Source organism: Lacerta agilis, chromosome 3, assembly GCF_009819535.1.
Source record: "Lacerta agilis isolate rLacAgi1 chromosome 3, rLacAgi1.pri, whole genome shotgun sequence".
NCBI lineage: Eukaryota > Metazoa > Chordata > Lepidosauria > Squamata > Lacertidae > Lacerta > Lacerta agilis.
Window position 1 is genome coordinate 107406446 of NC_046314.1, and position 25367 is coordinate 107431812.

Consider the following 25367-nt stretch of genomic DNA (forward strand, 5'->3'; position numbering starts at 1 on the left):
GAGAGAGAGAGAGAGAGAGAGAGAGAGAGCACAAAACTCTATCAATACAAGACTTAGCATTTTACATTGAAGTACGGGACAATCCTGTATTATACAGGACAGGTGGCAACCCTACTTGGTGGGCTAATTAATTTGAAATATTTGACACTCTCCCTAGAAATCCCCCTTGCTGTGTCTGCTGTATAGTTACGTGCTGCTGTCGTTTTCTCCCTGTTTGTGCTCACACCGCATCCCTGGGTGGCTGTTCTGTCAATAATCTTCACGGAGATGGAGCAGCTGAACGAACTTTGTTGAGTTTTTTTGCTGGGGGAAAAAAAACCCTATGCACTTCAGGAACCAGTGGCACAAAAGGCAGGTTGCTAGGAAGGATGCAGGAACTTGAAGGAGAGACCTGCTCATGCGAACAGTGGCCTTTTTTAGATGTCGAAGGTATGGCGATACTGAATGCATGGAGAGAAAGGATTGGGCCCATAATCCCTTGTCCTGTCTTCCACATGTACCGAGACAGTTTGAGAACAGAGCCTACCACCATGCAAGTTGTATACATATATAGGCTTCCTCCATGTGCCTTGTGCTCATATGCCAGTCATTATATGGAAATTCTTCAGTTGTGTACTTTTTGATGTTTGGTTTGTTGTTAAGGACTACTTTTGTTTCATTTGTAGTTGCTTTTTAAAATATGTTGTAAGTTGCCTTGAGCATGGTTCTAACCAGGGGCCAGCAACCTTTTCCAGCCAAGGGCCAGCCCACCGTCCCTCAGACCATGTGGTGGGCCGGACTGTATTTTGGGAAAAAAATATGAAAGAATTCCTCTGCCTCACAAATAACCCAGAGATGCATTTTAAATAAAAGCACACATTCTACTCATGTAAAAACACCAGGCAGCCCCCACAAATAATCCAGAAATGCATTTTAAATAAAAGGACACATTCTACTCATGTAAAAACACGCTGATTCCCATGGGCCAGATTGAGAAGGCGATTGGGCCGCATCTGGCCCATGGGCCTTAGGTTGCCTACCCCTGGTTCTAACTGTGGAAAGGCGGCATGCAAATAAAATGATGGGTGGGTGGGCTGGCCTCAATCCCCCTTTTAGCCCCTGTTCTGCTGGTGTCTCCGCCTTGTTTTAATAAATAAAACAAATATCATCAGAAAAGCTAAATCTGTATATTGCCCTTCATCGAAAGGTCTCAGGACGGTTCACTGAATAAAAATACAAAATGAAAACAAAACAAGAACAAAACAAGCCCATGCCGTATACATGCACACACAGAGAGAGTATTTGCCGGCAGAACAGCTGCACTGTCAGACTATTCTGCTGGTGTATCTGTTATGATACTGGTACATCTGGCATTCTTGTGGTGCAAAACAGCTTCTGCCAAATCCGGTTGCTCCTTAGCTGGCAGAATTTGCCCTAATTCTAGTGAATATTTTATTTTGCTGTGTCATATAGCTAATAGTGAAGTGGAGCGTTGTTAACTTGTTAATGCTTCTTTTCTTTTTTTTAGATTCAGCAAATTGGGGGGCGGGAGGCTCAGCCTTGCCTTTCATTATTGTGGGTGGCAAGAAAAAAAACATTTTGCTTGAAGAGGAGCTTTGCATCCCTCAGATGTTTGCATCTATGTAGTAATAGGACTTGGCTTAAAAACAAAGTGGCGAGCGTCTTCCCTTCCCTTCCCTTCCCTTCCTCTAGTCTAGCACATGTTGCATAATTCATGGCATCCCAAAATCAATACGCTTATCTCAAAGAACCATATAAATGTAAATTAATTTAATTTATCATTGCTTCGCCTTTGTCACTCGTATTATTTTCATCCGAGCTGCGGCAAAAGCCAAATCTCTCGTTCCTCTTGCCTGCCATGTTAAATAGCAGATACCATTCCAATTGCAACCAAAATGTCCCATTGATTTTGTGTCCCCAAATTTCAGACACCTTCGTTCCTCTACAGGCAAAATATAACTCACGTTCTTCTTCATCTAGAGCAGGGGTCAGCAACCTTTCTCAGCTGTGGGCTGGTCCACCGTCCCTCAGACTATGTGGTGGGCCAGACTATTTTTTATTTGGGGGGTGGGGGTTGGATGAATGAATTCCTATGCCCCACAAATAACCCAGAGATGCATTTTAAATAAAAGCACACATTCTACTCATGTAAAAACATGCAGATTCCTGGACCGTCCGCGGGCCGGATTGAGAAGGCGATTGGGCCGCATGCGGCCCATGGGCCTTAGGTTGCCTACCCCTGATCTAGAGTTTTCTAACGACTGTGGCTCTGCATTTTTTATTTGATCGGCACGTAGGAGCATCAGAGAAAAAGAAGAGTTATGTTTTCCTGAAGGTGGAACAAGCCCTGAGCACAGTACATGGGGTGGAACTGGTACAGTTGCAGCAGGTAACACGTGATACCTGTACTGCATTTGTAGGAAGCCAAGGTAGTGTATGGGTTGTGGTTCCCCTGCTCTCGCCTCAAGTCCTGGCCAAACCCAAACCACCTTAGCTTCAGCAACGTGGTGGCCTCATGTGCCTTCAAACCATACTCAGGGAGTTTGGGCCATCGCAACTGAGCTCCTGGAAGTCAGGTTCCTGTATTTATTTTGACAGTAGAGCTTTTCGTTTCTTCTACTGCAACCCCACTTCTATGAAAGCTTCATTAGAGCTTGAGATTTGCCAGATCTGAGAGCAGGGCCTGCAGAGATGAGCTGCCAAGGCTTTGATTTTCGGCAAGCTTCCGGCCTCTATTCTAGTTGAGTTTTGTTTTATTCTCCCTCTTGCTAAGACAATGCCGCCGCTTCAGCTTTTATCATTAGTTTGGGTCTTTAAATGCACGGCTACGCATTCTCCACTTCCCTCGGGAGTTCCAGCGACAGAACGACCAGGTTTTGGTTTCAGTTGGGGAAGAGAGTACTGGAAACATAAGGTGTCTTCGTAATATATGCTTTATTTACAAAGGTAGTAGCAGTGTATATTGGGTGGGTGGGGGGGGGGGGCAAAGTGGCCCTGCTACACAGCAGCAGATGCACTATCTATCATCAGTGGTGGAGGAAGCCTCTCAGGCACCTGGGGCGGCGCGCCCAGGTGCGGGGAGAACTGCCCATAGGGACAGACAGGACGAGGCGCACGGCACCCATAGGGACAGGATGGGGTGCACAGTGCCCATTCCCTGCCCCTCTGTTGCTTGTTCGCCTGCCTCCTTCCCATCCTCTCCCCTGCCTGCCTGCCTACCTCCTCCAGCTGGGAGCGTGGGGGCAACTGCACAGCGAATGTCACCCCCTGTCAGGATGGCACACAGGGTGGCCCGCACCCAGCGCACCCACCTTGCTACGCCTCTGCCTATCATCAGATACCCAGAGAAAGACTCTGAACCCCACAGTGCTTCTGCCAATCTCCCTACTCAGAACTCCCAAGGTCCTGTTTCTGCTCTCTCTCTGCTCCCCCCCTCTCTCTGAAAATGGACCATCACGCAACAAGCTCCAATGCTCATGCCAGAAAACACAGATGGATTCCCTGTAACCGGGGCCACCCCCTAACCCAGGGTGGTCCAATGCGGCCCTCAATGCCTTTTTTGTGACCCTCAACAACATTTGATGTTCTGTCCCCCCCCCACTTGTGCTACCTTCCCAAAGCTAGGTAAGGAGTAGGTAGCCGTGTTGGTCTGCCATAGTCAAAACAAAACAAAAAATAAAAAAATCCTTCCAGTAGCACCTTAGAGACCAACTATGTGTATCTGAAGAAGCTCATACCAAGAACAAACTTAGTTGGTCTCTAAGGTGCTACTGGAAGAAAGCTGGGTAAGTGAGACCCAGGGTCCTAGAGTCCTCCCACCTCATTGACAAAGCATTGTTAGGACCTTCCCAGGTTTGGGTAGTAGGTGGGAGGAGTCTAGGACCCTGCCAGGCTATAGTTTTGACAAGAGTTGAAAGCTGTTTGAGAGAGAGAAGGCTTCCCACAATATATGTATATATCTTCTGGGCTGCATCAATTGGAGTATAGCATCTAGATCAAGGGAAGGAATAGTACCACTGTATTCCGCTCTGGTCAGACCTCACCTGGAATACTATGTCCAGTTCTGGGCACCACAGTTCAAGAAGGATACTGACAAGCTGGAACGTGTCCAGAGGAGGGCAACCAAAATGGTCAAATGCCTGGAAACAATGCCTTATGAGGAACGGCTTAGGGAGCTGGGTATGTTTAGCCTGGAGAAGAGAAGGTTAAGGGGTGATATGATAGCCATGTTCAAATATATCAAAGGATGTCATATAGAGGAGGGAGAAAGGTTGTTTTCTGCTGCTCCAGAGAAGCGGACACAGAGCAATGGATTCAAACTACAAGAAAGAAGATTCCACCTAAACATTAGGAAGAACTTCCTGACAGTAAGAGCTGTTCGACAGTGGGATTTGCTGCCAAGGAGTGTGGTGGAGTCTCCTTCTTTGGAGGTCTTTAAGCGGAGGCTTGACAGCCATCTGTCAGGAATGCTTTGATGGTGTTTCCTGCTTGGCAGGGGGTTGGACTGGATGGCCCTTGTGGTCTCTTCCAACTCTATGATTCTATATGGACATGTTTCTTTTGTGTCAGTGTTGTCTCTGATTAAAGAGACTTTGCAGAGTTTGGGAGACATTACCAACAGCTGTGAGAGTAGGATGAGCACACACCCCATGAACAGTAATCCCATTTTCAAAAATGTTGTGGGAGGGGGACGCAAAACCTACCATAGTCTGCCCCCAGCCTTCTTCGTATGTGGGCGAGGCTGCAGTTCTATACACACCCGTAAATAAGCGCTGCGAAACTCTGGACTGCAGTTTGAGCAGCACACTTCTGACTCACCAACAGTTCTGTGAAATCCAGAATTGGTGCACCAGATGAATAAGCTGCCGATTCCTACATTGTGTTCAGTAGTACATGCAGGCCTAAGAATGATTCTTACATGTCTGTGGTGACACAGTTACAGATGGGTAGCCGTGTTGGTCTGCCATAGTCGAAACAAAATAGGAAATTCTTTCCAGTAGCACCTTAGAGACCAACTGAGTTTGTTCTTGGTATGAGCTTTCGTGTGCATGCACACTTCTTCAGATACACTGGTGACACAACGATCGAAAGAGTACATCTTGAATTCCCCCCATTAATCAATGTTGAATTATGTTGTGTAAAATGTTGAGTTATTGGATTACATCTAGCTAAGTTTTAGTCAGAGTAGACCCACTGAAATTAATGGCCTGAATTTGGTCATGTCTTATAACTTTTGGTGGGATCTGTTCTGAGTAGGCCTAGCATTGCCTGCAGTCAATTTTATTAGTATCTGTAGCCTTGTTTGGTTCTGGAAGTGGAATTTGTATTACATTTCTTATATATTGATACACTTTTGTTAGGACTATGTAAAACACTTAGAAATTCCGGCTGAAAAATGAAGCTGTATATAAAATGCATGCATACATACACAACACGATTAAGTCCATTGCCACAAACATGCTTGCAGGCTGAATTACTGACATACTATTTTTTTTTTTTTTTGAATGTGGAAAGAATTGTTTCGTGCAGAGGAAGATTGAGTCGTGAGCAGGGGCAAGCCCTTATCTGCAATCTGAATTGGTAAAGCCTAAACACAGGGATGCGGGTGGCGCTGTGGTCTAAACCACAGAGCCTAGGGCTTGCCGATTGGAAGGTCGGCGGTTTGAATCCCTGCCACGGGGTGAGCTCCCGTTGCTCGGTCCCAGCTCCTGCCCACCTAGCAGTTTGAAAGCACGTCAGAGTGCAAGTAGATAAATAGGTACCGCTCCGACGGGAAGGTAAATGCCGTTTCCGTACGTTGCTCTGGTTCTCCAGAAGCGGCTTTGTCATGCTGGCCACATGACCCGGAAGCTGTACTCCAGCTCCCTCGGCCAGTAAAGCGAGATGAGCGCCGCAACCCCAGAGTCGTCCACGACTGGACCTAATGGTCAGGGGTCCCTTTACCTTTAAACGCAGTCCTACCACCCCCCATGACCTTAGATTTGACTTGCAACCCTGAGACTTTCTTATGAGCATGCATGCCTAGAATAAGTTGCAGTGAGCATAGGAAATACAATTTGCTCCAAGAGCTAAAAATTTATCTTTGGGAAAAGCAGCCTGATATGCTTCCCTTTCAAATGTCAGGGACCAGATGCTCTGAAGGCTTTCTCTTTTATCTTTTTTACAGCTACAGAAGCGATCTCTCTGATAGCAAAGAAACAAAATAAGCAGCTCATTGTATCCAAAATCTGTTTGGGGGTTTTTTCAAATTAGTTTTTATTAATATTGCTACGATTCTTATAGAACTTCCAAATGTTCGTTATTGTTTCAGGCCAGACTCATTTATTCTTTTTTACTGGGAAGCCAAAAGGAGGTGGTTTAGGGACGAATAACAGAAGTGGACACATACTTGAAATGGACTCTGTAATGGGGAAAGAAATGCTATGGGTCTTTATTGTGCTCCTATAAATCAAGGTGAAGCTGAAAATACTTCCAGTCTGCAGGCTCACAATCTGTGAAGTTGTTTATGCTATTTTTAAGCATATTTCCAACAAGTTGCCAAGACAGCTTTTTAAGCACAAAGGGAAGAGACAAATTATATGTGGTGAGGGGGGGGCAATCTAATGTAGGGAAAACTTTGTTATACATGCACCTTAAAGAAAAATGGGGGAAAAACATATATTAATTACAACGGCACCTTTGATACCTCAAGCATTAATTAATGGTGGCAAGTCCAATAAGCTGGGGAAATTAGAACAAAGATCTACACTGGTTGTTGTAATGAACATGCAGCCCAGTCTTCCATATTGAATTTGGTACTTCTAAAATGGGATTTATATGTACAGCAAAAATACTAATTATGCAACACATTGTCTTAATTTAATCACTGTGAGGCAGATTGATGCAATCTAGGCAAGACCAGAACCATTGTCTCCTCCCCTCTGCCCCAAGTATTACTATTTTTAAACTTTAGTTTTTCAGTTTCTGAAAATATTTATAAGAAACAATGCTCCTTGCCCACCCCCAGAAAACATGGGCTCCCCACAGTGGTGGCTCTGGTGCCCATTGGGTGGAAAGGCAGCACTAAGTGGAGACAGTGAGCAAAGCTAGGCAGATCCTATCCTCTTCTCTTTTGAGTTCTGCAAGGGCAATACTGGAAGTAAGGAAGAGGAATCTGGCAGGCAGTGACATACCTTGGGCCTTTTGTAAGCAAGAAGGCAGGCAGGTAGGGGCTGGCTGCCCCACTCACCGTAACAAGGACGCGGGTGGTGCTGTGGTCTAAACAACTGAGCCTCTTGGGCTTGCTAATCGGAAGCTCAGCAGTTCGAATCCGAGCGACAGGGTGAGCTCCCATTGCTCTGCCCCAGCTCCTGCCAACCTGGCAGTTTCAAAGCACGCCAGTGCAAGTAGATAAATAGGTACCACTGCAGTGGGAAGGTAAACGTCGTTTCTGTGAGCTCCGGCTTCTGTCACGGTGTCCCGTTGCGCCAGTAGCGGTTTAGTCATGCTGGCCACATGACCCAGAAAGCTGGCTGTGGACAGCTGTCTGTGGTGGAGTCTCCTTCTTTGGAGGTCTTTAAGCGGAGGCTTGACAGCCATCTGTCAGGAATGCTTTGATGGTGTTTCCTGCTTGGCAGGGGGTTGGACTGGATGGCCCTTGTCGTCTCTTCCAACTCTATGATTCTATGACAAATGCCGGCTCCCTCAGCCTGAAAGCGAAATGAGCGCCACACCCCATACTCGCTTTTGACTGGACCTAACTGTCCAGGGGTCTTTTACCTTTACCTTTTACCACCCTCATGGACTAGCTGCCTCTGTTGGTTCCCCACCCCTGTTTTAATGGACAATTGTGTGGTGTGTTCTTCTCGTGGGCGAAGGAGAGAGCAATGCAAACTGTGCTACATCATTTGGTGATGGCACCGAGAAAAATATTCGGGGCAGTAGGTCACACTCAGATTAGACCTGCTGAAATCAATAAACATCCCTAGCTTAGTTCCACGAATTTCAGTGGCCTGGCCTGAGTTGGACTTGGATACCGCCCCAAATGTTCCTTAATTTCAATGGTGTGGTGGGCACGGGCATTTCTTTACCCATTCAACAGCTTCAGGTCCAACTACTGCCACCAGCCTGGTCTTTCCAGCCATTCCAGTGCAGTACTTGGCCAGCAAAGCTGATTAGAAATGGTGGACATGTGCATGTTTGTGTATGAAGAGCTGAATTCCTGAGGTGCAAATGCATTGCAGGGCATTTAGAAGACAGCAGCCGTTTACAGCATTTATACCTCCCCTCCCCTTTAGCCCAAAAGGCTCTCAGAGCAGCTTTAAAAAACAACAACAACAACAACAGTATTAAGACTGTCCCTTCCCCCAGGCTTACAGTCTAAAAGGACATTAAGGGAAAATAAATGGGGAGGAGGAAAAAGGAAGCAGAGGAGAGGCGCAAGGTCTTAAAGCTGCAGTTCTGAGCACCAGCTCCTCACCAATAAATCAGCCGCGGTTCTGGCTGCCTTGCAAGCCCCTGTTCCATCTCTCAGCTCCAAAAATCCTTTTAATACAAAGTCCTCAAATAGAGGACATGTATATTAAACTGACAAAAACAGAGTAATCTTCTTTTTATCAGGGAATGTTTGATTCCAAATCGAGGCAGTGAAGCAGCACATACCATTCCTTTTTTCCCATTTTTATTGCATAATTTTATTTTACAAGAAAATTCAAACAACAAAAGAGTAACTTTGTTCCCCCATAAATTTCAAGTTAACAAAGTAGCAGATACATATCACATGTATATCTTAATCATTGATTTACCAAACCAGCTCCAACTAATACAAAATTTTAATAAAATTAGATACAATACTTAATGATTGTTTGTGTCATCTTTTCATCCTTCTGTACCTATTACCTTTTGCCACATCCTTTTATAATGGGGGGGGGGAGGGACAAAAAAAATAACAAAAAATAAAAAGGTGAAAAAGAAAGAAGAAGAAAAAAAGAGAGAAAAAGAGAGAAAAAAATAAAGAATAGCTATACACCAGCTCCCTCGGCCAGTAAAGCGAGATGAGCACCACAACCCAGAGTCGTCCGTGACTGGACCTAATGGTCAGGGGTCTCTTTAGGTCTTTTACCAGGCTGTGCATTGGTAGATCCAATAGGTATAGATATAAAGATTTTCACTGAAAGATTTTCATAGATGATGAAGGTACAGAAAACACCCCTGTTTTCAATTCAAAGAGTCCTTTCTATAGGTCAGTTACATTCGGTGTGAGATGCATAGGTATTGTGAGGTTTGGGGGGGGGTAGAAAGTGGGGGGAAAGAAGGGGGTAATGCACAGTTCGGAAAGTACCCAGGACTCCTTTTCTGATGGATTTTGAGTGGGCTGAGAGCACATGGATGCTGCAAAGATCTCTCCGTCACATCAGAATCACCACTGTTTGCTTTTGTTAGGTGGGATCAGAGTGAATCGGTAAGCAATGATTTGCGTGTAACTCCAAAAAATGTGATTGATGGGGAAGACGAAGAAGAAGAAGAAGAAGAAGAAGAAGAAGAAGAAGAATTAATCCAGCATATCTTTCTTGAATAGCAGTCATTCCATTAGCTGACAGCTCAAAAAGTTGAACACGGCGATCATAATTTTGACAATTTGATTGAATAGTCCTTTTAATGGACGTTCCCTGTTGGGTATTCACGAACCGTTTAAGTGGATCGTAATAAATCTTTAAAATGACACGTTAAATAAGAAATCATGCATGGTAGGTCTCCGTTGTCATTTCTGCAATTGAAAATGCACGTTTAAGAGATCTATGCTCTCCTAGGAGGAAGTCATTACTGTTCTGTGTAGTTATTGAATGAAATATAGTTTGCGCTAAGGGTAACTGTATGCTTCCACTTGGAGCTCTTTGTTGCAAACATAAAGCAAGGGGAAAATAAATGGCATCCCAGCAGTTCTGTTCCTAAGTGGTGCCTTTTGCATGTGAACACTTTATTTTCCTGCATTAAGCAAGTCTGCTGTATAAAATATTGTAGAGAACCTAACATGTAGCCTTTCAGCTTCAACAGAGCTTTACAAATATATTTTTTGGGTTCCTATGAAGATAAATAGTGGTTTTCACTGGAGCCTAGAAGCAGGGAAGGTCTTTTGCATAGAAAAAAATGCATGCATTTACAACATTACTATATATTTTAATTTGATTGATTGATTGCTGTAACACTTATAAATATGTAAGCAGACATTCCTGGATGGTGCTTTTGGCTTGCATTTTTTAAACCACAGGATTCTGCAAAGTGTCTTAGGGGTATGCATATACTCAGGGGCGTAGCAAGGGGGGGCGCTCCGCCCCGAGTTCCATAATGGAGGGGGTGACAAATTATCAAGGAACATTTTTTTTTGGAAAAAAAATGTTTTTTTGAAAAAAAAATTGATTTTTTTTTAAAGAATTTTTTTCCTGCTCCGAAGGTCTTATCTTACTATACTAGGGATTATATAGCTATATATGAAATTTCATGCACATCGGTCTTGACCCTCCTCCACCAAAATAGCTGTTCACTTGGCTGTTTTCCTATGTCATGAAGGCTGAAATTTCAGTTCAGAGAACACGTACTGTTCCCAACCCTAACCCTGTGGAAAGCCATCTAATTAGACTTTAATTTGATTTTGAGATGTTTTTAGGAGGTAATTAAATTATTGTTTGATTTTATACCAATGTTATGTATCTGATGTTAGCCACCCTGAGCCCGACTTCGGCCGGGGAGGGTGGGATATAATTAAAAGTTTTTTTTTTATTACTTATTATTATTCCTTTGTAAGAAAATATGAAATAACGTAAAACCATTTTGGGGGGGGGATCAGTGGGGGGGTTGACAAGAAAGTGGTTTGCAATTGTTGGTTTCCTCCCTCAATAAATGAGGGGGTTAAATGAGAGATGTTAGCCGGAAGATGTGGCAGAATGGCGGAAGAACAGGAGGCCTGGATAGCTTTTTGCTGTGTGGCAAAGTGATGCCAGGAGCCTCTCACATGGACATCAGATGGCGTAGGTTGCAAAGTTCCCTTCATTTGGCGAAGCTCCATTTGTTGTTATGTGAACAAGGCTTGGCTTGCTTGGTTTGTCCACACTTGAAACTCTTTGCAAATAGAGAGGAATAGCTAGGGTTACCATATGTCCAGGAAAACTAGGACATGTCCTCTTTTTGGTGGCCAGCGTGTCCATTCTGGTGGGTTTTTTACAATTTAAAGGAAATGTTTGGGGGAGGGGATTGGGCTGGGGCTGGGACTGCTCTGCATGCTGCGGATGCTGCCAGCCCGAGCCGGGGAAAGAGGTGCATAGGCATGGCGGTGGCAGGTCCGTGCCTGCATGCCTCTTTCCCCGGCTCGGGCTGGCAGCAGCTCGGGCTGTCCTCTTTTTTGCTATTCAAGATATGGCAACCCTAGGAATAGCAAGCAAAAGTTTGCAAGCGACAGGCAAGAGAACATGTTTAATAAGCACAGAAAGCAATGGAAACATTTTAACATGATTCTATTTATGGCACAAACAGCTCAAAAGTCACATACAATTAAAAGTTAAAAATTCTGTGTTTTCATATTCTATGAATATGATTCAATGAGCTCAAGAGGAAAATTTATCCACTTCTAGGGTGAATTTTAATTGCTCTTATTCTATGTGTTGTGTGTCTTTAAAGTCTTTATGTACATCAGTAAGAAATACAAAATATTAAGTGGCATATTAAATAACTGAATTTTTTTAAAAAAATATTATTATTTTAATTCTACCCACCCTCCCAAGTTGTTTAGGAGTAGTGTGCAAAAATCCCTTAAAGGTAAAGGTAAAGGGACCCCTGACCATTAGGTCCAGTTGCAGACGACTCTGGGGCTGCGGCGCTCATCTTGCTTTACTGGCTGAGGGAGCTGGCGTACAGCTTCCAGGTCATGTGGCCAGCATGACTAAGCCACTTCTGGCAAACCAGAGCAGCGCATGGAAATGCCGTTTACTTTCCCGCTGGAGCAGTACCTATTTATCTACTTGCACTTCATGCTTTCGAACTGTTAGGTCAACAGGAGCTGGGACCGAACAAAGGGAGCTCACCCCATTGTGGGGATTTGAACCACCAACCTTCTGATTGGCAAGCCCTAGGTTCAGTGGTTTAACCCACAGCGCCATCTGCGTCCCAAAAAATCCCTCACCCCCCTTTTTTATCCTCACAACTGTGTGACTGTTTCAGGGTCATCCAAAGAGTTTCATGGCTGAACTCCAGTCCTTACTCAGCAGCTAACTGCTACACTACACTGGCTTTCTAAATACATATTCTAACAATGTGTTATTCGGGGCATAGTTTGGACAAGTTCAAAAATGCATAAAAACCACAAGCAAACTACCAAACGCCAACTAGAGATGTAAAAAAGCAAGCAAGGACTGAGTTGTGCAGTGAGGCTGCAACTCTCAAATGCAAGAGCAAGATGAATTTCTGCCTCTTTGGCGGCGCTGCCGTTGTCACAAAAAAACCCCAGACTTTTTGTGGTAAGGGAAATGCATTGGGAACTGGGTTGACCATCTCTCGATGCCATTTTTTTACAACCTCACTGCAAACGGAAAAGAATGCTCCGTTGCGACAACAAAAGGAGGATGAGTGCTCCATAAGCAGGTTGTCTGAAACGGCCCTACGAAAACAAGGAACTAAACTGAACATAAACAGGGAGCCTGGAGAAGAGAAGGTTAAGGGGTGATATGATAGCCATGTTGAAATATATAAAAGGATGTCATATAGAGGAGGGTGAAAGGTTGTTTTCTGCTGCTCCAGAGAAGCGGACACGGGGCAATGGATTCAAACTACAAGAAAGAAGATTCCACCTAAACATTAGGAAGAACTTCCTGACAGTGAGAGCTGTTCGGCAGTGGAATTTGCTACCAAGGAGTGTGGTGGAGTCTCCTTCTTTGGAGGTCTTTAAGCAGAAGCTTGACAGCCACCTGTCAGGAATGCTTTGATGGTGTTTCCTGCTTGGCAGGGGGTTGGACTGGATGGCCCTTGTGGTCTCTTCCAACTCTATGATTCTAGGGAAAGTTTATAGCATCATCTGAACTGAATCGGCTCTTGGAGAAGATAGGAGTTTGTAGCTTATCAAATTTTATTTGAATTTAAAGGTGGTTCTGGCTGTTCCCTCCCCCCACCCCAGACTTTGCTGTAAAGCTTGAAAATACGTTAGAACGCCAGAAATAGCAGCAGAAACAAAACTGTTCAGTAAAGCAGAGTTTTAGCAAGATAGGAGATTCTGGGCAACGCACAGAGTACCGCGACAGAAATTGCGGAGGTGGTGCAAGTTTTGCCATCTGGCAAAGACCCTCAGCCAGATGGATTCACTAATGGCTCCTATCTAGTATTCAATCAGGCTCTTCTGAAAAGCGTGACTGGCATCTTTAATTATTCCAAATTAACAATGAGCATGCCAGATACTGCCTTGGATACAAAATATATAAGCGGTGCTTTTTAGAAGGTAAAAAGTCATGATCCCAGTCACTTTGCTTCGTTACATTAGTAAAAGTGAAAGCATGTTAGCCAAATTGTTGCCTCGCGAGTTATTTCTCAAGTATTCGTTGCATCAAAGCAACTTTTTTAATGATCTGTTTTTGCAAACTTGTTATTTTGTGGACTTTCAGTTTGTTCAGTTTAAGGAGTTACTGTTATTTCAGTGGATACGGTTAAAAAAAAAAATGCTTTTCACAAGTCTTAATCTATACAGCTGCAACAGAGGGAGAAATGGTGTCACCCCACTCTCTCAGCTGAGAGCCCATCTGCCATTTGCCTCCTACTTTCACTGAACTATTTCCATGCAAGCTGGTCATTATAGGAACTTTGTAACCTTAAGAAATAGTGCCTGTGTTTGCTTGTTTTCCTCTTCCCTCCCCTCCCATTTTTCTTTTTGTGCTGTATCTTTTAGATTGTAAATATGAGGACAGGAACTGCCTTACTTGTAATTCATCTTATATAAGCTACTCTGGGACCATTTTTGGTGAAGAGTGGCATAAAAAATACTTTAAATAAATAATAGTCTGGGCAGTTAATGTAGAGCTTTCTGTGGACTTTTAGAAGTGGGTGGGATGTTCTTAATGATCCCCCCACCCCGTTTTATTGTATCTATGTGTGGGGTGTGGGTGTTTTATTTGTTTGTAAGTCACTTTGGATAAGAACAGTGCTTTTTTCTTAAAAAAAAGTTTAGGGGTACTCTCATTTTCCTACTCATTGAAATACTGTCCCTCAATGAGGCCAAACGTACATTCACAAAATGTTTAGGGCTGGGTGGATTTGAGTTAAATCAAATTGATTTAAATCATGATTTAAATCACTAGTCAGCAAGACTTGATTTAAATCACTATTAGCCTACAGAAAGACTCATTCTTGCTGGTATAATCTTAATATTTACAACCAGATGAAGGTTCCATTTTTGGAATAATAAATTTTCAGAGTAGTTTTTACAGTTATATCAAAAATTACTGATTTGGTTATACTATCAGAAATACATAGATAATTATGAAATTATTGTGAAGTTTGACAAGTTAACTGTTTATATTTGGACAAATTTTCTGCTATATTGGAAGAAGAAAAACAATCATTTCCTTAATAACAATTTAAACAACTTATTTAACTAAAACAATAACATTATAGCATATGTATCCATGTTTGTGAACTCATGTGGTTAAATGTTTTTTTTTAAATAACTATGAGTGCATTCTCTGATAACGTGGTACTGAACCCTTATTTTTGAACTGTTTCCCCCACCCCCCCCACCCCAGTCTAGCTCTGCACCCGGAAAAAACCCTGGTTGCTACAGGGCAAGTTGGGAAGGACCCTTACATTTGCATCTGGGACTCCTACAACATACAGACCATTTCCATCCTGAAAGATGCTCATACCCATGGAGTTGCCTGCTTGGCTTTTGATTCGGACGGCCAGGTATGTATCTATTTGGTTAAGACCTGGTAATTTCAGAAGGCCTTTGGAGTATCGGGCTTGAGGTGGCTTATCAGCACCCTTCAGTTCTCTTTGTTGCCACCTCAGTATACCACCCTGCTGTCTTTTCTTTATTTTTACAGCGGTACCTCGGGTTAAGTACGCTTCAGGTTACAAATTCCGCTAACCCAGAAATAACGCTTCAGGTTAAGAACTTTGCTTCAGGATAAGAACAGAAATCGTGCTCTGGCGGTGCAGCAGCAGCGGGAGGCCCCATTAGCTAAAGTGGTGCTTCAGGTTAAGAACAGTTTCAGGTTAAGAACGGACCTCCAAAACGCATTAAGTACTTGAACCAGAGGTACCACTGTATTGGATTGTGTTGTAACTGAGGTTTTAGTGCTTCAGGTGTATATACAGTGGTACCTTGGTTCGTTTCCAATAGGTGCACGTCCCACAACTTTTCATACCGCAAGCATTCTGGGTTTTGTTTTGTTTTTAATTCTCCTGCTTTTGTTGTGTTGTAGTCCTTTCAGAAAGCAATATGTGATAGTATTGCAGAGCAACTAATGAAGCAGAATATATCTAAAACTAATGCACTAAAAAAGGTAAAGGACCCCTGGATGGTTAAGTCCAGTCAAAGGTGGCTATGGGGTTGTGGTGCTCATCTCACTTTCAGGCCAAGGGATTATTGGGAACCTATTGCAGAATATACCTACAATAAAACACTAGTCTAGAGAGACCACCTCAAAAAAAGAAAAAAGGAGACCTTTGTCATTTTTTAAAAGCTATCATTTTGTATCACTGCTGACATAAACAAAACACTCTGTTTTATATGAGTGAATTTAATAATACCTGTAAACCATCCAAGTTGGCTTCTCAGTTCTGCTGTTCTGTTCTCATCTTTGCCAGGCGCAGGGCAGCAAGAAGGAAATTAAAGGCTAATCTGATTTATTTGCTTGAAAATATACTTCTCTGTCCAGAGGAAGGAAATGAGAGAGGCATTAGGCATCCAGCAGGTTTAAATCATCCCAATTGTTATCTGCAGTAAGCTTGATGATTAATTGCAGGCCGTTGTTCCAGGGCATGCTTTTCCATAGAAAAGTTCAGCAGGAATACTAAGAGACAATAGCTATTGCCACCTCTAAGTGTATATCTGCACTGAAAACGAAAACTAGTTTCACAGTCATTCCCTCTCCTGGGAATCACAGTTCTGTGAGGAGAGAAACTAGGGAGTTAAGAGCCCCGGCATCCTCTTCATACTACAATTCCCCAAATTCTTTGGGGGAAGTAGCTAGAAGCACCTTTTAGGCTACTACAGTTAGCTATAGTTCAGTGGTGTTTAAATAAGGGCTGTTGAAAGATGTGGGGCATAATTCTATTTGCTGAACTGTCTGGCCAGCATCCCCTCCATTTTGGCGCCCTAGGCAACTAGAAGGCTGATTGCCGAAGAATTGATGCTTTTGAATTATGGTGCTGGAGGAGACTCTTGAGAGTCCCATGGACTGCAAGAAGATCAAACCTATCCATTCTCAAAGACATCAGCCCTGAGTGCTCACTAGAAGGACAGATCCTGAAGTTGAGGCTCCAGTACTTTGGCCACCTCATGAGAAGAGAAGACTCCCTAGAAAAGACCCTGATGTTGGAAAAGATGGAGGGCACAAGGAGAAGGGGACGACAGAGGATGAGATGGTTGGACAGTGTTCTCGAAGCTACTAACATGAGTTTGGCCAAACTGCGAGAGGCAGTGAAGGATAGGCGTGCCTGGCGTGCTCTGGTCCATGGGGTCACGAAGAGTCGGACACAACTGAACAACTGAACAACAGGCAACTGCCTCGTTTGCCTAAATGGACGTGCCGGCCCTGCTGCCAGAGGCCAGTTTTAGTGTGCAAGAGGAGGGGTGCAAGACAGAATTAACATATTCCCTGTTTCCATTGATACGTGAGAATAATTTGTTTACAGGGCCTATGGGAGGCTCCCAGCTCAGTATTTTTAAGCAGCCCAGGGAGAGAATAGCCTCATCGTAAGGTGCATCGTAAGGGACCCAGGTGGCGCTGTGGGTTAAACCACAGAATCTAGGGCTTGCCGATCAGAAAGTTGGCGGTTCGAATCCCTGCGACGGGGTGAGCTCCCGTTGTTCGGTCCCAGCTCCTGCCCACCTAGCAGTTTGAAAGCATGTCAAAGTGCAAGTAGATAAATAGGTACCGCTCCAGTGGGAAGGTAAATGGCGTTTCCGTGCGCTGCTCTGGTTCGCCAGAAAGCGGCTTTGTCATGCTGGCCACATGACCCGGAAGCTGTCTGCGGAAAAAATGCCGGCTCCCTTGGCCTATAGAGCGAGATGAGCACTGCAACCCCAGAGTCGGACACGACTGGACCTAATGGTCAGGGGTCCCTTTACCTTTACCTTTAAGGTGCATATGGTAGGGTTGCCAGCTTTCAAAAAGTGAACACCCGGACACAACGGTTGTTGAGCTTTTTTTTTTTTTGCAATTACAATTACCAGTCACAATTTCTCCATATTGTTTCTGGATAGTAGGGAGGAAATATGTACGGGGTCATAGAGTTGTAGAATTGGAAGGGACCCCCAAAGGTCATCTAGTCCAACCCTCTGCAATGCAGGAATATCCGCTAAAGCATCCGTGACAGATGGCCACCCAACCACTGCATAAAAACCTCCAAGGAAGGAGAGTCCACACCTCCCAAGGGGTGGTGCCACAAAAAAATCTTCCTGGTGTTTAGTTGGGATCTTCTTTCTTGCAACTTGAAGCCTTATTGGACCCAGGGCACATTTGGACACCTCAGGAATTGTCACAGGCACCACAAAATACTCATTTAATAGAAGAGAAACTGGCAGGGCTCACAACCGCCACACCTCAAAAACCAAACAAAACACAAACAACAACAAAAAAGCAGAAAGCACTGCCTAAGGCAGCTGTTCCCGTTTAGCTAGGTACTGCAGAAGCTCTGTTTCTCAAAAGCCAGGCAGTTGACACCCTACTTTTGAAAACTTTGATATCTCTAGGGTAGCTTTTGTGATGTGAATGGTGTCACAGACCCTCCGGGACCACCAATAGGAAACCACTGCCCAAAGGATGTTGAAAATTACCTTTAAGAAGACACCAGAGGCGCTGCTATTGAGCATTCTGCCGCGAGAGATACCAGAGGACAGAAGGAATGTTTTTCTTTACTCGTGTGCGGCCGCTAGAATGTTAATTGGACAACATTGGAAAGGGGAAGAGGTCCCAAAATTACAGGAATGGCACTTAAAATTGTTAGAGTTTATGAATTTGGCAAGAATGACGGCAGCTATTAGAAATATTTCAAACCAAAAAGTGACAGGAGAATGGAAATACGTAGAAGATTATATGAAAAAAGAAGGAGTTGAAACAAGATTGTTGATCTGTCTGGAATGATTCACTCACAGGAGTTAAGAAAATGTAGATATAAATAATAGTATTTGGATATAAGCTCAATTGGGAAAAATAAAATAAAATAAACAGCATTGACTGGAATATATGTAAGGAACACGAAATAGAACTTTAGGAAGTCTTTTAATTTATATCTGTAACTTTTATCTCTAATCTATTTATTATTATTATTTGTAAAAAAAATTCTTTTTTGTAACTGGATGTGAGTTGTGTGTGTAACTTACCTTTCCTTTCGCTCTTTTCTTTTTTTCTTTTTTTGTAATTTTTTAAGTTCAATGTAACACTGTATGTAACTTATCTCCTTTTTTGCCTTTTGTTCTTTTTGTAACTTTTTGAGTTTGAATGCAATATTGTATGGATATTGGATTTTATTTTTAAGCATATTTCAATAAAATTGTTTTTAAAATTTAAAAAAATAAAAAAACAAAACAAAAAGGAAACCACTGCCCTAAGACATATGACCTTTGTAATTTCATGTTGTGAACCACCCTGAGATCTATGGGCTTGGGGCAGTACACAAATTTAATAAATAATAGTAATAACCACAAGAATCCACACCCCCATTTTTAAAAATGGGGTGGCAGGGGATTGTGATGGGTGTCAAGGGGTTGTCTGAGCGTGACATGTTGCTCACAGACACCACCCTTCATCTCTTTTTTGGGAGACCACAATATTTGTTATTCACTCAGAGACTGTAGTCTTTTTGTTGTGTGTTGCCCGTCTTCACTGCTGCGTTTTGCCCCAGGACCTTGTCACCTGTGAGAATGAACGGCTCCAGCATCTTCTTCTGTAACGGCAAATGGTTTTGTCGCATTGCCTCACCAATGTTGATGTGCCCATTAGTTGGAGCCTATCAGTGGGTTATCCACGCCAGTTTCATCAGAGCATATTTCTTAATGAACCAAGCCAGTTAAACCAGCCCCATTAATTTTGCATTGCTGGTGATTGGCAATGCTTTGAAAAACTTCAAAGGCACCGACGGTTTTCAGGCTCAGAGAGGCTTTGAGGAAATGGTTTCAAAATTTCAAAGGCCACTGTCTTGAAGAGCAAATATCTTTTAGTGTAACAGGGGATTCTCCACTTGCGCTGAAATGAATAGCTTTGAACGTTTCCTGTCCTTCTAGAATATTTTCTTGGGACCATTATTGTGCCAACAAGTAACAAATTAGTAAGCAGGTTTTCAACTCAGGTGCATGTTAAACCAGACAAGTGTTTCTGCCATCCTTCACACATGCATATTCATCACCTTGTAGCTGCAACGTGTGTGAATGGGCAAATAGACATTTTGTGCAGCAGTATCCCAGAAAAGGCTGATCGCCGAAGAATTGATGCTTTTGAATTATGGTAGAAGAATTGATGCTTTTGAATTATGGCAGCAGAATCCCAGAAGGCTGATCACCGAAGAATTGATGCTTTTGAATTATGGTGCTGGAGGAGACTCTTGAGAGTCCCATGGACTGCAAGAAGATCAAACCTATCCATTCTCAAAGAAATCAGGTCTGAGTGCTCACTAGAAGGACAGATCCTGAAGTTGAGGCTCCAGTACTTTGGCCACCTCATGAGAAGAGAAGACTCCCTAGAAAAGACCCTGATGTTGGGAAAGATGGAGGGCACAAGGAGAAGGGGACGACAGAGGATGAGATGGTTGGACAGTGTTCTCGAAGCTACTAACATGAGTTTGGCCAAACTGCGAGAGGCAGTGAAGGATAGGCGTGCCTGGCGTGCTCTGGTCCATGGGGTCATGAAGAGTCGGACACGACTGAACGACAATCCCAGAAAAGTCCATTTGGGCAGGGAAACGAAGTCCTTAATTTGGGGAGGGGCTATAGCTGAGTGATAGAAAAGGTTCAATCCTCAGCATCTCCAAGTAGGCCTGTGAAAGGCCTCTGTTTGCATCTCCAGAGAGCTGCTGCCAATCACTGTAGACCTGCCTTTCTCAACCTTGCATCCCGAGGTGTTGCTGGACTACAGCTCCCATCATCCCCAGCTAGCAGTGCTCAGTGGTCAGGGATGATGGGAGTTGTATTCCAACAACATCTGGGGACCCGAGGTTGAGAAAGGCTGCTGTAGACCTGGGTTTCCCAATCCTGGGTCTCCAGCTGTTTTTGGACTACAGTTTCCATCATCCCTGACCACTGGTCCTGCTAGCTAGGCATGATGGGAGTTGTAGCCCAAAAACAACTAGACACCCAAGTTTGGGAAACCCTGCTGTAGACAATGCAGAGCTAGAAAGTTCAAAGGTCAAAGGTCTGATTCAGTTCAAGGCAACTTCCTATGTTTCACCAGAAAAACAACAACATTTCTTTCCTTTTATAATTAACATTTTAATTATCTTCATGAAATAAACACCAACATGAAATAAAATATGCAGTTATATACTCCCCAAACCAGGAGAAATTGTAATTTAACAAGGCTAAACAATATTCAAACTTGCATTATATATGTCGGGCTGCCATACGTAAATCGAAAAAGTTGGTTTCTTTGCGTTTTTGTTAAGAAAAAGCTCAACAACTTTACTTTTTGAAATATGATCCCAGTAGCTAATTTTCATTATCATTAAAATCTGCCAACCACTTTGAAGCTGGAAATACAATACTTTTTTGATGGAATCAGTTCACACATTCAGCTGCCACTGACGGAGTATAGAGGAATCAAATTAACTCCAGGGGTGTGTCAACCAACTCTTTAATTCAGTTCTAAGACAATTAGGAATAGTTCTGGTGACGGCAACATGCAGGATAACAATGTTAAAGTATTTTAAAACTTATTGAGGAAGATTTGAGGCGTGAGGTTATTACTCCTCTACTACTATCCATAGCAGGTCACTCAACCATTCCTACTGTGTAATTTCTTCTAGTAGATCAACAGAATCAGGTGACAGCAAAAACTGCAGAAAAATTTAGCTGGGGCAATTAGAATAAGATCTGTTACTTAGTTATTGATGTAAACCTCCAGAATGTATTTTGTATAGTTAAGTTAGTTTTTTTACCTCTATCTTTCAGTACATTGTATTTTATTTTATTGCTATGGCTAGTGGATAATGCAGATAAAGATTCTTCTTATGACTGCATTGAATAGCTAACTCCCGAGTGGATTTTCATTTCACAAAATTGTTCATTTCTTCTTCTTTTAGCGCCTAGCTTCAGTGGGACTAGATGCCAAAAACACAGTCTGCATTTGGGAATGGAGGAAAGGAAAACTTCTTGCATCAGCTACTGGCCACTCAGACAGGGTAATCAGCTAATGCGTTTGGCATAAACGTCTTTTGTAATGTTCCGAAATAATTTTTGTAACCCTTTTTGTTGCATTGATGGAGCTGTTAACTCACCCCCCTCCCATTAAGCTAATGCTCACAGAAATATAATATTATAATTTAGTTTGTTAAATTATTGTGGGAAGATGATATTTCGTGATATTATAGAGAAAGAGAAATTAGCAAGTAGGACTTCTGTGATAGGATCTCCCAACATTTTCTCTCTCTACTTGAAAACAACAACAGGGGCTGCTAATTTGATTGGAGAAGGGACACAGGCAGCAAGTGTGTATGTTTATCTTCCCCCTGTGCCATTGCCCTAATCAAACACACACACCCTTCCATCTTTCCAAGTTTCCATTAGCAGTGGCAGAGACTAGAGGAATCACAACTAAAGCATGCCTGTTAGATGGCCACCCAACCTCTGCTTAAAAACCTCCAAGGAAGGAGAGTCCACCACATTCTGAGGGAGTTGGATCCACTGTCAAAGAGCTCTTGTCAGAAGGTTCTTTTTGACATTTAGCTGGAATCTCCTTCCTTGTAACTTGAATCCATTGGTTTAGGTCCTACCCCCCTGGAGCAGGAGAAAACAAGTTAGCTCCATCTTCTGTGTGACAGCCCTTTAGATACTTGAAGATAGCTATCATCTCTCCTCCTAGTCTCCTCTTTTCCAAGCTAAACATACCCAACTCCTTCAACCATTCCTCATAAGGTACATGCATTGTATCTCCCTGTTCCTCTCCAGTGGGACTTAATGAAGTCTTGTTTAGTTCCTTCAGCTGTGCTGTTACTAACTGTGTATTTACTGGCATTTTCCAGCCATTGTCAGTTTTGCCGTCACATGTGTGGATTGTTTTTGACACTGAGGGATGGAGACATAAATGAAATTAAGGCAAACACTTGCCAAGAGGTTTGTATGCCTTACATGGTCTTGATGATGCTGTTTGCTTCCCAGAAACTTTTTTCATCCAGCTATATTCACGTGTATTATTGGTAGCAGAACGTTAGGACTTTATAGAGAACCAGGCATATGTTTATTGAATTTATGACATATCTGATATGAATGCATGTGGTTTCTAATTTAGTGTAGCAGTTTTGAATATTTTTTGACAGATCTTTGATATTTCCTGGGACCCATATCAACCCAACAGAGTGGCTAGCTGTGGAGTGAAACATATCAAGGTAAATTGGTTTTGATGCTTTTCATTGCCAATAAAAGAAACTCTTTATAATTCCTTGGCATATTTTCTTTCACATTTTTTTAAAGCTGTGAATGTTATGCAGCCAGCTCAGTGTGGCAAAATTCCAGAACTATTCAGTATAAAGTGATTGCATTGACGGACTGCTTATCAAGCAAAGCAGAAGGGACACATAGTAGAGTTTAGAAAATATTTATTTCCTGCTTGGCTCTCTCTCTCTCTCTGCATTCCCCCCCAAGATGAATTGATTTAGAGTGAAGATTACTTGAACCAGCAATTTAAATAATCACCAAATGGAAAACGTTAAATTGCAATCAGCAATTTTAATCAATTTTTCCATTTGTATTTCACTTTTTTTCCTCCCAAGGCTGTGTTTTCTTTGGCTGCTATACCCAATTCCAACATATCAATTTACAATTAAATTCCATGGTTATTCTGTATTTCACTTTGTTTCTCAGGGTAGCACTTGCATCTACTGATGTGCTCCCTCTCATGTGTGCGCCCGCACACACACACATTCATATTTAAGCAATTACGTCGCATAACATTTTTCAGTCTTATTAATTAAGCATAATTAGTTTTGCATTGGGGAAAGGAAACTGTAGCCAATCCTGCAGCTCAGCATGATAACCAACTTGTCAGATTTTGTTGCCGAAGTCCAAAAGATGGGCCCCATTTAGCCTGTAGAATTCACTTTGTTTAAATGAGACAACGAAGGCTGGAGTAATGCAGTATTCTAATACCACATAGATACAGTGTCAGGGAACTGCCACTTGGCCCCGCTGAGGGGACCCAAGGGACTGTTGGGGTACAGGGGGCCCCAGCGACAACTGAGCAGCAGTACCTCTTCCAGCGCGAAAAGCAGCCACACCTCCAGCGGGGAGGAAGGGGAAGGGGCCAGCCGGGCGAGGAGAGGGCTTGGGGAAGCTACAGAGACCCTGCACTCACCTCACTCGGCTGGTCAGGAGGGAGGCATGCCATTTCCGCCGCCCCAATTGCGCAGAGGGGTGAAACGCAAAGAGGGTAGGAGGAGACTTGGGGTGCCGAAGTTCTTATGCTGGGGAAAGAGCCGGAAGGGGCCACTCCCGAATTCTGCTAGTGGCTTAGATGGACATGTATTTTGTAGCTCTGCACTTTAAATAGTTTGGGCCATAAACCTGTAAACAAATGGGTTGGGCTCCTGCCTCGTTACTCGTGAGGCACCACCACACGGACCTTACATACAGCAATATGGAACAGACAAGTGCTGTGCCCACACCATCATTTTAAAGCACATTTCAGGAACACACGCCCAAAGAATCCTGGGGACTGTTGTTTATTAAGGGTGCTGGGAGGGGTGTAGTGGTTAAGAGCGGTAGACTCGTAATCTGGGGAACCGGGTTCGTGTCTCCGCTCCTCCACATGCAGCTGCTGGGTGACCTTGGGCTAGTCACACTTCTCTGAAGTCTCTCAGCCCCACTCACCTCACAGAGTGTTTGTTGTGGGGGAGGAAGGGAAAGGAGAATGTTAGTCGCTTTGTAAAGAAAGGCGAAAGATTTATACGATCTGAAGAGAAACCAGAGTATGTTAGCGGCTTTGAGACTCCTTCGGGTCATGAAAAGTGGGATATCAAATCCAAACTCTTCTTCTCTTCTTCTTCTTCTTTGCATGGAAAGAAATGTGCTTTAAATGTGTGGCATGTGCCAGTCAGGGGCGTAGCTAGCTGCTCCAGCACCCGGAGTGGTGGGCGCCACGGTGATTCGCACATGGGGGCAGCGTGGCGAGCTGTCCAGAGTCCGCCTGGTAGACGCAAGCCCCACGCTGCCATTTTGGGCAGCGCGGGGGCCCAAGCCACTGCGTCACTCCCAGGAGAGACGCGTGGCTCGGGCACGCTGCAGACCAGGCCCCATGGTAAGTGCCGCCCCCCACAGTGTGCCATTTTGTCACCCCCTCAGGGATGACACCCAGTGTGGACCACACACCCCGCACCCCCCCTTCCTATGCCCCTGGTGCCAGTGACTCTTCACCTGTTACAGATTCATTTTTTTCCCATTCTTACTTTACTAATTAATATTACATATAAGCAAGGTTGTAATTTTAAGTACAATATAATTTTCAAAATGTATGATTTCAGATTTGAGAAACAAACAGGCAAAAACAAAGTATTGTTGCATACTAGAAGCCCTGAATATATATATTTTGGTCCTGGTGCTCGGGAGCAAGTTAGACAGACTGCAATTACTTCTCCTTAATTAAGTGGGTGTGAGGACCAGAATGATTATTTTCTGCCAAGAGTCTTGCACCTCTAACATGGCACTGTGTTCAGATTGCTAAGGTGAGGCCTTAGCAGAAGAATTGCTGTTTGTTGTTCTCTGCAGGAAGCAGAGCACCTGCTTTTATTATTTTGGCACCCGGGGTCTGTAAAACCGATGTCCTGATTACCCCAAGCAATCGTCATTCAAGCCAAACAAACAAAGGCATGCCAGAATTTACTAATATTGTCTGAGGGCAATCAGTTATCCAATCTGGCAGGGCTATACGTAAATTGCTTTTCAAGCTCTCTGATATTAGAGGTGCTGTTATCTGGAGGAATTATCATTC

The 25367-nt window shown here is 43.4% G+C and overlaps 1 protein-coding gene across 2 annotated transcripts in view; it reads left to right on the forward strand.

Moving 5' to 3' along the window:
• EML6 (EMAP like 6) overlaps positions 1-25367 on the forward strand; it is a 151683-nt gene that overhangs the window by 22915 nt on the left and 103401 nt on the right. For both annotated transcript variants that reach the window (XM_033145091.1, XM_033145092.1), the window contains exons 2-4: positions 14754-14913; positions 21469-21567; positions 22702-22770. In XM_033145091.1, the coding sequence (XP_033000982.1) occupies positions 14754-14913; positions 21469-21567; positions 22702-22770 (328 nt within the window). The remainder of the gene's footprint in view (positions 1-14753; positions 14914-21468; positions 21568-22701; positions 22771-25367) is intronic.